Here is a 13,642-nt window from a genome sequence, read left to right on the forward strand (position 1 = left end):
TCCCCAGGCATACAGTGAGCTGTATTAATCAGGAGCCCAAAGGCTTCCAGCACGGCCAGCATCCATGCGGATCGATGCCAGTGACAGCGGCTCGCGGTTCCAAAGCCCTCCGCCGGCGTTAAATATAGCCTGCCGCCATCCTGCAGCCGAGTCGGCCGGCTTCCGCTGCCACAGGAGGTGCTGCCCGCGCCGAGAGCAGCGACTGCATCCTGCTGAGGTGAGGCCCCAGTGACGCGCGCCGACGCCACAGCCGGGTCACCGCTCTGCGAGGATGCCCAATCGGAAGTGGGCGGTGGGGGTAGGGTGTGGCTCGTTTTACAGTCATACCATGACATGGATCTGTGTCTGTGTCTGAAACACTGAGTCTACCACACTGTATGTAAGCAGTGTGTGTGCGTTAAATACTGTGTGCTTTGGATGCATTAAACACTGTACGCTGTGTGTGTGTGTATATGAGAAACACAGTGTGCTGTGTGAAGCACTGCACGCTGTGTGGGTATTAAACACTGCACGCTGTGTGTGAAGCACTGTGTGCTGTGTGTGTGAAGCATAGTGCGCTGTGAGTGTGTGAAACCCAGTACGCTGTGTGTTTAAAACTGTGTATAGTGTGTGAAGCACTGTGCCCTGTGTGCGTTAAACACTGTGTGCTGTATATGTGAAATACGGAACGCTGTGTGTGAGGGCTGGGCAATATTACTTCGATATTATATCGCGCATATATAATAATCACCAGGGCTTCAGATGACGGGTGAAACATTTGGCCGGACGCCAGCTTTTTAGCACTATATGGACATTTATTTACTCCCACAGTTTGGTCATAAATAAGCAGATTAGTAGTACGGCTTAAATATTAATGATATGTGTTTTGTGACACCCAAAAGTTAGTAATCTGTAAAAACTTGGCATATCTTTATGTTGGAATACTTCAGTGCACTGAAGTGGTGGTGAAGAAAGGAATAGCTCAGGAGCCATGACATCTTTTAAAAGAGGAGATATTGTGGATAAACAAGGTATCGTGATGTTGGTGGTGTGGCGGTACTTTCTGCAGTTTAAAGTCTGACACATTTATTAAACATAAGGATATTCCGAATTTACACTTATCGCTAACTTTTGGGAGTCATAAACTGCATCATTAATATTTTAGGCGTACTATTAATCTGCTTAACAAATCGTGGGTGTAAATAAATGTCCATATAGTACCGAAATGCTGGCATCCGGCCAAATGTTTTGCCCATCATCTGAAGCCCTAGTGATTATCGCGCATGTGTTATATAATATTGATATGATATCGCCCAGACCTAGTATGCGTTAAACCCCGTACGCTGTGTGTGTGAAACACTGTACACTGCATGTGTGTTAAACACTATGTGCTGTGTGTTTGAAACACTGTGTGCGTAACACTGTACATACGCTTTGTGTGTATGCGTGTGTGTGTGAAATATACTATGCTGTGTGTGTGAAACACTGTACGTTGTGTGTTAAAGACTCATTGCATATAGTGTTATGAACACAGAGTAAAAATGCTGTTATAGACACCGCATATACTGTTGTTGACATGGTATGTATACTGTAATGTTATAGACTCTAAGGTGTCTATAACATATCTAGTGTCTAGTGTCTACAATATATGAGTCTATAACAGACGATACACACTGAGTCTATAACATTAAATGCACTGTGTATAATACTATGCACACTGAGTCTATATCATTAAACACTGCGTGTATAACACATGTCCATAACAGTACGCACACTGTGCCAATAACACTACACCTGACGTTAAGCAGTACTAAATGTTATATACTGGTACTATTTCATTTATTAGGATCATTTCATCATGTTTGTCCAAAGTTGTGAGCTGTAGGAATCAGGGTTAGTGCGAAAGCAGAGCAGAAGCTGGGATCTAAACCAACACCCTTAAGGTTACATGTCCATAGCGTCAAGGATTATTATGAATGGATACTAGAGTAGCAAACTCAGCTCCTCCCATTAAGTGGGGTCGCGACCCGCCTACCTTTCGGGTAATACGCCCGCCTGGCTGCGTCCTGCTGCAGGCGGGCCTTGCGCTCCTCGGCCACGCAGCTCCGGCGGGGGCTGTGCTCCTGGTGCAGGTGGGCGCCCTCTGGAGTGCCGCGGTCCCTCATCACCTTGGCCCGCTCCGATTCCAGAGCGATGGCCTTCTCCAGCAGTGACAGGTTGCCCTTAGTGATGTCGAAGGCCTCCTCGGAGCGGTCCGAGACCACAGAGGCGGCGTCCTCCTCGGTGCCCCGGAACGCACCACGCTCCCGCAAGCCCCTGCCCACCGGGCCCAGATGCTCCTCCAGCTTCATCAGGTTGGCCATGTCAGAGTAGCGGCGCTCCTGGGCAAGGCAGGGCAGTTGGTGGTCCAGGGTGGGGACATGCAGCTGCGTCTGTGCCAGCTGCGTCTCGCTCAGCTTGCGCGCGAGGTCGAAGCACTGGGTACGCAGACACTCCAGACTGCTGAGGCACACGGCCTCCTCCTCACTTTGCTCCAACCGGCCACCCCGGACACCCGCCTCCACTGCCGCCTCCAGCTGCTCAGGCAGCACGGCGCCATGCCCCTGAGCCAGCAGTTTCAGGGAGTCCACCGTCTCGCGCACCACATCACTCTCGACGTCCAGGCTTAACTGGCCACCACGCGCCAGCCGCTCCCTCTCCTCGTCTTCCTCATCATCGTCCTCGCCAGCGCTGTTCGATGAGTTGCTGTTCATCTCCGACTCGGTCATGGCCTGGTAGGCCGCGTCCTCGGCAATCTTGCCCAGGTTCAGCAGGGATTTGGCCACCAGCTCATCATAGTTCTCGTACTCATCTGCGGCACCAGCACTGGTGCTGATGCCGCCACCATCTTTCTCGGCCACCTGAGCTGCTTTGCTCTGTCCACTGTTCATCTGACCGCTCACTGTCGAAAAGAGAGCGAGCATTAAGTGCACAGGCTCCGACTGAAGGCACCATGTGGTGAGGAGCTGAGGTATGTCTTAAAAGAGAACAGGCTGAGATATGCAAAAGCTTACATATTTTTTTCCATGCAGCTCACTTCCCATAAAAATTGTGGTGACTCCACAAACAAGATACAATTATTAAGCATCTATCTCATGATCTTTAGGGATGTTGAGGGCAAAGTCAAAGGAAAAGAATAGTCAGATATATCATCATGAGAGCAATACTCACAAGCTCCTATTGAAGTGAGGGAATGAACAGATGAAGATGAAGCTAAACATTTATGGAGGTCTGCCCTTAAACCTCTATCAAGAATAAACACTGATCACAGTGTTCATGTGCTAACAGTCCTCTTGGTTATTGGCTAATAGAGGAATGGAGTTTTGAATGTGAAAGTGGTGTGTATTTCTGTGATTCTTTGTTGAGATTATAGCTAAAATCTTTGTACAAGCTATTTGTGCAGGACAACATTCATCACAACTTATGAGAGGCTTAAATTCTAGTGTCGAGATGTTTGAATAAAAATATCTACAGTATCATACCAAAATTAATGGGACAGGCTTCTGTGCTGCCCACTGCAATATTCACATGAATTCTCAAAATATCCACAAATATTTGCATATTTTAAGTTGCATGTTTTAAGACCATTGGTGCATCCCATGACAAGTAAATAAATTGAATCTTAAGTTTCATTACCAAGTTAAAAGCATTTCCAACATCTATGCAAAGTTACTCCTACCTTCCCCACTTGTGTGTTCTTCATAATCCTCCTCCTCCTCCTCTTCTTCTCCTTCCTCCTCATCTTCCTCTGCTCCGTCCTCCAGTGTCTCCGCCTCTAGCTCTTCCTCCCTCTCTGCCTCACAGACCTCTTCTTCCCCTTGATCATCATTGTCCTCTGAAAATTCCTCTTCCTCCATCTCTTCTTCCTCCTCCTCTTCATCTTCCTCCTCGTCATCCTCATCCAGCTCCTTCTCCTCCACCTCCTCCATGCCGTCTGTCTCGTAGCACTCGTCCAAGGAGGAGTTGTCGGCGTGCATCAGCGTAGGCCTCCTCTTAGGGGAGGGCTCCTGTGGCTGCCTGTCCTGAGTTTTCCTCTTCTTAGCCAGAGGGCAGCCATAAACACTGTAGGTGTGAGACAGGCAGACAGCCAGGCAGACAGACAGACAACCAGGCAGGCGGACACAGAGAGACACACAGCTTTTAGTTTAGTGCTCGGCACACTCTTCAAAACCATAACATCTACCTACAGTAGTACAAGCAATCAACGGGAATCCCTACTTATCAATGCAGGGGCATATGCAAGGGAGAGGCTACAGGTTCAATTGGCCCAATTCAAAGCTAATTGGCGTCTGGAGTGTCCCCTCCCCTGTCACTCACTGATTAAAAATACATCATTGGCTTATAAGATTGGCATCTTTATATGAATTTTGACCTTTCTTATGCCCCCTACCTTGAATGAATCAACATCAAACCAACCCGTCTATCTGTGTTTCAGAATTATTTTGGATTTCATCAAAGCTAGTATCACAACCCAAAAATGAATTAATATTAATTGATGTTTAGAAAAACTTACCAAAAGACAAGGGTACACTGTCAGAAAAGTACCAATTTGTACCTTTGAGGGTACAATTACTTGTTATTGGGGCTGTACCCTCAAGGGTCTGCAAAGTGTACCCTGGCTGTAGGTAAACTTTCAACCCTTTCAACCCTAACCCTAACTTTCAAGGTTTAGAAATGGACTCTGAGGAACATGTCTGTACCATTTGGGGTACATTCATGTTCTTTATACCTTGGGGTATAATACTGTACCAGGGCTGTACCCTTTTTTCTGACAGTGTAGGCAGCCAGCTGGGGGGCCCCTATAACTAGGGGTACCATGTAGACAGATTTCCAGAAGTTAATATTATATTCTGTCCATAAATGTATCATATAACAACATGTCTGTTATTTGAATTTTAGTGAGTTTTCAGGATAGACAAAGTTCCCCCTGTAATGGATTATCCCTATTTTGAGACTTCATGCCACCCAGCTTTCTTTTAAGACTGGAGTCGAGTAGTAGAGGCTACCGGCTGTTTCACTGCCAAGCAGACAGGCACAAAGTAGCCTAGCTGAAGAAAACAGCACAAACATACAAAACTACCATTACACCTCCCAAGCCTATGATACTGTCCCGCTAGAGTGGTAGATAAATTGTGGACAGACATGGAAAGAACACAATTAAATGAGCACATGCAAAAATCTCTGCAGAGTAACACATAGGCTATCCTAGGCTACAGCCTAGGGTCACGGCAAAATAGGCAATGGTTAAAATTCTTATATTTGGCCAATCGATCCGCTGGTGCGATACTTCCCTGCCCTCATTGTGCGAATTTTACCGAAAGCACTCCCCTCCACACTCTGAACAGTAAGTTTTCCATTACCAATGCCACCCTTGCTTTCATTAGCAGATGATTGTTTTGAATTCCCTCTCCTTCCTCTTTCGGCTTCAAAAAATAGCTGCAATGTCCCACCTAAGGCCCCCATACCAATGTCAGCCAAGGGCCTCCAGAGAAGTTAGTCCACCCCTATCTGTCAGTACAGCACAGGGAGGAAGCATAGGACTTCAGGCAGGGGACACCCTGGACCTGGACAGTCTGTTTGCAGGAAGATAGGGGCGTTATTCTAGCACCCTGGTTAGGGTCCTAACACAGGTCCGGCGCCTTCCTGAAGACTCAGACTGTGCCAAGGCCTCCTTGCTATCACTAATGCGACACACGCATGGTATCAGGTTAAAGAGCACTGCTGCAATCTATCCACGACCCCGGGGACTCACAGGGCCACACAGTCCCGTGCGTCCCTGAATTATTGAGCAGTGTTACTGAGCTTGGGGAGCCTAATCACGGCTCTGTGTTTGGGGGAGTTGCGGGGTGATCTGGGGCTGCAAAGTCTCATGGAAAACCTCACATTCATTTCCATCACCCAGTGAAAGAAGTGCCAATCACAGTTCACTGCAGAGACACACATTTTGTTACAGTTTGGGCAGCTTGTCTATAATGTGGTGTAGAGCAGAGCATTATCGATCCCCACAACATAGCCGCATAAACTGAAACTGCTGGGTGTGGATTTAACGGGTTTTTTTTAAATCACGTTTAATTTCTATCAAATATTAGATTCACCAATATACATTTCTATTCTATAATAAATCGTTTAGTTGGATATTATCACTTCATTGGCTATATCAGTGTTCTTGTGTCTTATTTTTTATATCGCTGTTTATGCGTTATCAAAGCTCCTTTGTACGGACGCCTCCCAAAGATCTTTGTTAGCGCGCGGCCGCGGGCTTCGCGCGGGAATCGCGTTAATAAGCTGCATTCCCAGCGAAGAGAGCCTGATAGGAAGGCAAACGCTTTCGATTTCAAAGTCAGCCTGTTTGCCCGTTTCATTTCCTGGTGCCACTTATCTATTCCGCGTCTGCACCCGGCGTCCCGTCATCTCTGCTATTCGCACTGAGAGGAAAACCGTGATTTTACCGCTCTGTTCATACACATATAAAACCGTAATTATTCTCACACGTTATATCATTGACATCGTTCCTGCAGTCGAGTTTGACGCAGGCGAGCCTGCAGTAAATGTCTCCGGCATTTTTACCGGCGTTTCGCCACCGACTAACGAGCAGCATCTCTCTTTGTCTACTGAGAAGCGGCACTCCCTTGCTCTCTACTGGTAGGGCACACCAATTAAAAATCCACAGGTAATTAGGCTCCATTTAAACGAGGAGGCTCGCCTGACACCCTGTTTGTCCGGGATATTCTCGGAGAGCTGTCTGCTGGTCCTGTCGCAGTCTCTACGAGAGTCGTTTTCACTTAACGGAACCGTCCAATAGGAATTGCGCAGTCCCAATTGATTTGGAATAACTAACCAATGGGAAGCCGGTCCATCTTGCTGAATCTTTTTGGATTTTTTTCTAACTGTTCCACTGATTTTTAAAGTAATTCTGGACCAGTAATAATAATAGTATAAAAAAGAAACAAACAATGAAACTCATGACATGGAGATAATGTGGGTGGTCAATTAAAAGGATACAAATCTGTAAAGTTGACAAGTGCCCTAAACCTCATTAAGGAATTTTGTCTTCCTTGAAAGAGTTCCCAGTTGCCTTTAACCCCAGACCATAATGAGCCTGTGTGGTCCCCCCCCCCCCCGCCAAATTGGTTTATAATACCAAAGGCACTTTGAGGAGGGGGAACAGCAGATAGTGCCTGTCATCTCTGCAGGGGTGGTGGTGGTGGTGTTGGGGGCGGGGATGGGGGGGTTCAGGGCACGTGTCCCCTTGCTGGCTTGGCCCGGACCCACAGGACGGCAGCAGGACCGTTTCTCACAGCCCCACGGGAGCTGTCATAAGGGCCCGGTGCTCCCTGGGCCCCGTCCATGCCTCTTCTCACGCTCCCAGGGGGGGTGTCAGTGGAGGACATGCGTCGTTCATGCCCTGTCAGTTTATCTCCTTATTTAACCCCCCCCCCCCCCACATCATTTACATAAAGGAGTTGTCATTGGGGCTCCACTCTTGTTGTTGCTGTGCCGGTGCGGGGGCTGTCATGGAGGCTTGCAGCATACTGGGCCTCATCCAGAACCCAGAACCGGCTATTTCACACTCACAGGCACACATTGCTTAGCTCGTGCCCCATCCCCCCACCCTCCCCCACTAGCACGGGGGCTGCCATAGAAGCGGAATCCGCCAGCTCACGCGGTGGAATGTGGTCTCCATGGTGATATCCTCATGGCATCCTAGCGGGATTAGCCGTCCGTGCCATCGCCTGAGCCAGGCATGGTGATGCTATAGCCAAGCAGCTAACCCCACCCCAAAAAAATGAACAATGCCGTGATGGTGGCCGCTCTGCCAGGTGTCTCTGATTACCTAAGGGGGATAACCCTAATAAGGAAGACCTTCCCACAAAATTAGGCAACAAAAAGGCGGCTAATGAAGTGCTAGTATGTATTTATGCATGGACATGTAAGTAGGCCGCTCATCGTCTGGGAGGTTTTGAATCGCAAGTCCTGCACTGTGATGCTGGGTCAGTGCCAATGGCCTCAGAAAGAGAGGAAAGGGAGAAAACAACATTATGGGCCACCAGTGGGCAGCACTGACCAGAACATCATACCTTCAAGTACAGTCTAGGAAGAGTACGGCTGCTGTACCTCCAAACAGAGTCTAGGAAGAGTACGGCTGCTGTACCTCCAAACAGAGTCTAGGAAGAGTACGGCTGCTGTACCTCCAAACAGAGTCTAGGAAGAGTACGGCTGCTGTACCTCCAAAAACAGAGTCTAGGAAGAGTACGGCTGCTGTACCTTCAAACAGAGTCTAGGAAGAGTACGGCTGCTGTACCTTCAAACAGAGTCTAGGAAGAGTACGGCTGCTGTACCTCCAAAAAGAGTCTAGGAAGAGTACGGCTGCTGTACCTCCAAAAACAGAGTCTAGGAAGAGTACGGCTGCTGTACCTCCAAACAGAGTCTAGGAAGAGTACGGCTGCTGTACCTTCAGATACAGTCTAGGAAGAGTACGGCTGCTGTACCTCCAAAAACAGAGTCTAGGAAGAGTACGGCTGCTGTACCTCCAAAAACAGAGTCTAGGAAGAGTACGGCTGCTGTACCTTCAGATACAGTCTAGGAAGAGTACGGCTGCTGTACCTTCAGATACAGTCTAGGAAGAGTACGGCTGCTGTACCTTTAGATACAGTCTAGGAAGAGTACGGCTGCTGTACTACACAGTTTCTTCCTGTTAAACACTCATATCCTCAAGGGTACAACATGAAGACCCTCCATGCTTAGCCGTATCTCCTTGAGTAAATATGTGCTGTATAAATAATGTGACAGGGTGTCCCATGTCACTGTTTGCCCTCGGACCGTCTGCATGTGGGGGGTGGCTGCTGAGACGTGCTGCCGATGCTGACAGGAGGAGCGATTCAGCATCACATCATCGGCGGCCCGCCTGTGTGGGACAGAGTCATGGGAAGGCTCCAATGTGTCTGCTGTGTGTGTGAGACCATAGGGAGGCAACCGAAATGCTCCAGCGATATACATGCTATTTGCTAATCCTTCATCCGCTGCATGTTTCTCCCAGGCCTGCCGATCCAAAGGGCTGCCCACCCCCACCCCCCACCCCCCCAAGCTCAGCACTAACAAAACTGATTCAAATAATCAGTGAATCATCAAGGCTCTGATTAGCTCAGGTGGGGCTGCTGGGAAGCAGGGCAGGGACTGGATGTGCAAAACACTGCAACGCATGACCCTCTTTGTCTAAATATACACTGGTGCTGAAAAAGAGGCTGGAGACAGAACAAGCCTGGGAGATACTGGGAATCGGAGCTGGGAAGGGATGGGCTAATGGGAGAACTGGTTGCGTTTGGATTAAAGTGCAGAAATCCAGTTTCTCTTATTAAGTAAGAGCTGCATGAAGTGTGGTTTTTTATTATTTAAATTATTTAAGGCCTTCCATAGGTGTCGAGAAAGTTTGCTCCTGTGCTGCGTGATGCCCTGTGATGGTACCTGGATGGGTTCCCGGCTGGCGCCCTCTCTGAGCGATCCGTCATGCCGCGGGTATCACGCCTTGGGACTGCTGCCGGAATGCGAATGAGGCGTTCATCAGGGGAGGAAGCACTCGACTCTAACTCCAGGACGGCATCCCGAGCAGACAGGCAATTATTCACACCCCCACCGCCACCCAACCCTGCAGCCCCTCCATCTGTAGCCATGGCAACCGGATTCAAACCGAGCAGCCACAGGAAAAAAAATATATATGTGCGCATCCGCTTTTAGCGCAGTTTATATAACACGGCGCTTGGCTAGGCGTCGGCTATGGCCTGCCGGGGGCGCCGTCACCTGACTGAAAGATGTCGACTGCAGTGCTGAGTCTTAAGGAGCTTAGGGACGTCCACATCCGTGCGATGGACCTGCATCCTGTCCCAAAAATGACCCCTCACTGAGGCTGCGTGTTTTGGACTCATATATTCATAGTTCGTATCGGCTGGCTCTAGCTGGACTAAAACCTAATTATCCCAGCTGTCCAGGTACTTATCCTGTAGCTCCTTTAGTGGCTACGAAAAGCCGACTGCTGCCAGACCTAAGGCTAAATCTTATGTATTTATCGGACGAAGGACTTGCACAGGGGAAGGACGGATCTATATTTTTGAAGGCACGATTTCGAATGTGTGTGATGTGTTTGGACTGTGAACTGGCTTTGAGCCTAGAAGACAGAGCTTCCAAACCTCTAAACACACCATAATGTGTCTGATGTGAGGCTGGTGTGCCGTTCGTTAGCGATGACGGCCTGCGATATCTGACGGATCACAGAAAGGCAGATCCACACACAGGTAACCACACGTCAAAGATGTCAATACACTCAAAGACCATTTTGGCAAGAAGCAATGTTTCATTTTAAATCAGGAAAGATGCGTGTCAGAAATTGTAATTTTGTAGTGTTACACCTTGAATTTTAAGTTATTTAATTGAAATAACTGAATTTCTCTTCTTTAGTATTACTTAGTAATTTAAGTAGTAATTAGTATTTTGACTATTAAGCATATTGTAGGACACACAGTATTATTTATATTAACACTAACGCTAGTAATGGTTTGTCTTTTGGTTGTTTAACTCTGTCCAGTTTAATAATTCATCATTCACACAGTTTTTCATTATTAATTGACCGAGGTTCTTGTGTAATAAACAGCCATGCTATTGATGGCGTGGTTCTGTGATACACCGCTGTATGGTAGCCCCTTGTCTGCATCTCGATTCCCTGAAACGGAAACAGCCAGGCCTGAGAGCACAGCTTCTCTCCGTGTTTGGCATGCCAGATATCCCGGCATTCCGGGAAAGCCGTGGAAATGAGGGTCGGGGCCTGAGTTTTACGGCACTGTGTATCAGGGTGTCATGTAACTGACAGCAGATCGAGGCTGTGCAGGTGATGAGCCATATCTAATCTCCTCCATATCTCTGCACCCCCCCCCCCCCCCCCTTCAGTCCCGGTGTGCTCACAGCACAGCCTCCTAACAGCTTCCCACCCTCAGGATTATCTCGCCCCCCAATTCCGCCTCTCAGCCCATATCTGCAATTCATCATCACTGCATTCCTCCAGTTGAAGGGAAGGCCTTCCACAGGTACAGTCTGTGACAAAACAGTCTGCAAGGGGGCGTCGCCCAATCACATGACTTGGGAGACCTGTCTTTCAATCATTTTTCGAAGCGGTAAATACCACAGAGTGAAGAGTCATTATGAAACACGCCCAGGGTAGGCTGGATTTAACGCTCTGGTGACTTGCCAGGGCAGGCGTAAAAATTGGGCAGATTTTCATAAATACTCTGTGCTGAATAAATCATCTAAAGGACACAATTATTTCTGGAACAAGCACTGGGGAAGAATTCTAACAACACATAAGAGGAATCCTGGGCTATCCAGACAGTATTTCCATTGAAACTCGGCAGAAACGGATAGCAAAGACATTCACCACACCCTTCAGGTACTACCACAGGAGTCACAAGAAACTGGAGATCCCATCCACACGCATACATGTGAGGAGCTTTGTCATTTTCACTGTTCACTATCCACCCAAGGAATCAGCAGCACAGAAGTCAAAAAGCAGGACCTTTAACCAGATGGTTATTAGTTCAAATCTTTGAAAGGTCTTAGAGACAATATTGATCTTCCAGCCACTTATCCTAGTCAGGGTTTTGGGATGATCTGGAACTTATCCTAGGCAGCATAGGGAACAAGGCTGGGGTAAACTCTGGGATAGCTTGCCAGTCTGTCACAGGGCACATACACTCACATGCAGCAACTGTGTAGGTCACTGTGTCTCTGACTGGAAGATCTGCAGTTCAAGTCCCAGGGTCAGATGAGTGATTTTGCCATTGGGACCCTAAGCAAAGCCCTTAAGCCCCTATCGCTCTCGGCACTCTCTGACCCTGCTTTCAAAAAAAAAAAAATGTCGATCTGTAAATTTAGAGAAAAATCAGCATAATAGCAAATCTTTGAACTGCGGAAGGAAACTCCAGTGACACGTGCCAACTGCAATGCCGATACATCAATATTTATCACATGATACATAGTGGACGAGTAAGAAAGAGTTCAAGTGCTCAGAGACATGAACGATTCCCGCAGGAGGCTGGCTTAGGGAATCCTATCACGGGCCGCACTTCACGTTCAGTCTTTCTGCATTTATATCTGAAGGAGATGTCAGTGGTGAGCACGTGCGGAATCCGCCAGAGCCTAATTAACATATTAACGACGGCGCCTTCTTACTGCCAGCTTCAGAGGCTCGAGACCCCTTTCATAAGTATGCAAATGCGGAAGCAGCAGCAGCGGCAGCAGTGGTGGGGAGAGATTAGACCCCGCAGACGGGGGAGGGGGGGGCTCCTTGCTCTGACCGGAGGAATGCTGCGTCTGTTTATTTTTAATTATCACACCACACCGGCGTGGCTGTGCTGCTGTGTCACCGGGACACGCACGTCCGTTAGCGGGACACGTCAGGACTCCCGGGGTTCAGCTCTGTGTTCTCCCCCCGGGACGCCGGTCGATATGTCAGGGTGTGGGAGGGCTCGGGATGGAGAGCGCGGCTGTCAGGCGGCCGGGATGCGGCACCCGCAGCGGATCCCCCCACGGCTCTGGCCGCTCCCCGCGGATCCTTTTCAGGCGCCGGTTGATGCCCGTCACCGTCAGGTAAGCGCCAGTGACAGGCGGAAAGCCTGCGGACCTCCTGGACTGTGCAGAGACAGCCTCTCAGACAGCCTGGGTGAGTGGGGGGGGGGCTGCCATCGGCCCCAGCAGGGCAGGGCACTAACCTTCCCCCCCCCCAACACCGCCCCATCTAACAGGTTGATTCTCCTCCATCTCATAATCCGTCATGCCAAGGGGGTAATTAAAGCACATTTACAGCAACCAGTTCAACATATTCTGCTTAACAGTGGAGAAAACCATCAAAAATGATTCTGAGTGTGAACAGAAATTAACCCAGAAAAAGAAGAGAAAACAGTGAATTTTTGGGCAATCCTCGCAAATTCCAAACACGTTGGTGATGTGTGGGACCGGGCCAGACGAGCACAGCACGGGTTAAACTAAAGGCTAAATGATCCACCTTGTTTGTCATGCTGTAAACAGTTATGAAGAAGAAATAAGATATTTTATTGAATTAAATAATTAAGAAAGACTGTCACAGTGCTTTCAGCATGCTTGAATTTCCTCTCAACCTTTGCCTTTTTTAGTTTATTGAAAGCAGAGTGCGTTATGTTCTGGATAAGCAATGGGAGATCATGTTTTTCTGCGCAAAATAAGTCCTGCACTTTTGTGTCTCCAATTAGCATGAAGAACACAGAGAAGAAAAAGCAGGGCTCTGTTGGAATCTTCCACAACATTTACATCACCTTTAATTAAATGGGACACACGCCAGATGGATTTGGAGTAGATTTTGAATATTTGTAACCGTGTGGCTTTAGCAAAAAAGAGGAAAAACACCTTGAATTATTAAAAAAATATATAGTTATGCTCTATAATATATGAATCTTTCCATCCATCCACTCATCCATCTACCAGCCATTTATCTTGGACAGGATTCTGGGGTGTATATTATATACTATATATTTTGCTAACCTAAATTAGTTTGAAAAAGCATATTTATACTTTATTTACATTTTTTATTGTGCTAATTAATCTTTCA

At 47.9% G+C, this 13,642-nt stretch overlaps 1 protein-coding gene across 12 annotated transcripts in view; it reads right to left on the minus strand.

The window, feature by feature from the left end:
- myt1la (myelin transcription factor 1-like, a) overlaps nucleotides 1–13,642 on the minus strand; it is a 70,118-nt gene that overhangs the window by 33,154 nt on the left and 23,322 nt on the right. For 8 of the 12 annotated variants that reach the window (XM_023824847.2, XM_023824850.2, XM_023824849.2 and 5 more), the window contains 2 exons: nucleotides 3,698–4,080; nucleotides 2,015–2,920 (listed from right to left, as the gene is read on the minus strand). In XM_023824847.2, the coding sequence (XP_023680615.1) occupies nucleotides 2,015–2,920; nucleotides 3,698–4,080 (1,289 nt within the window). The other 4 variants (XM_072702681.1, XM_023824855.2, XM_023824856.2 and 1 more) reach the window with 4 other exon arrangements.

Source organism: Paramormyrops kingsleyae, chromosome 19 (genome assembly GCF_048594095.1).
Source record: "Paramormyrops kingsleyae isolate MSU_618 chromosome 19, PKINGS_0.4, whole genome shotgun sequence".
Lineage (NCBI taxonomy): Eukaryota > Metazoa > Chordata > Actinopteri > Osteoglossiformes > Mormyridae > Paramormyrops > Paramormyrops kingsleyae.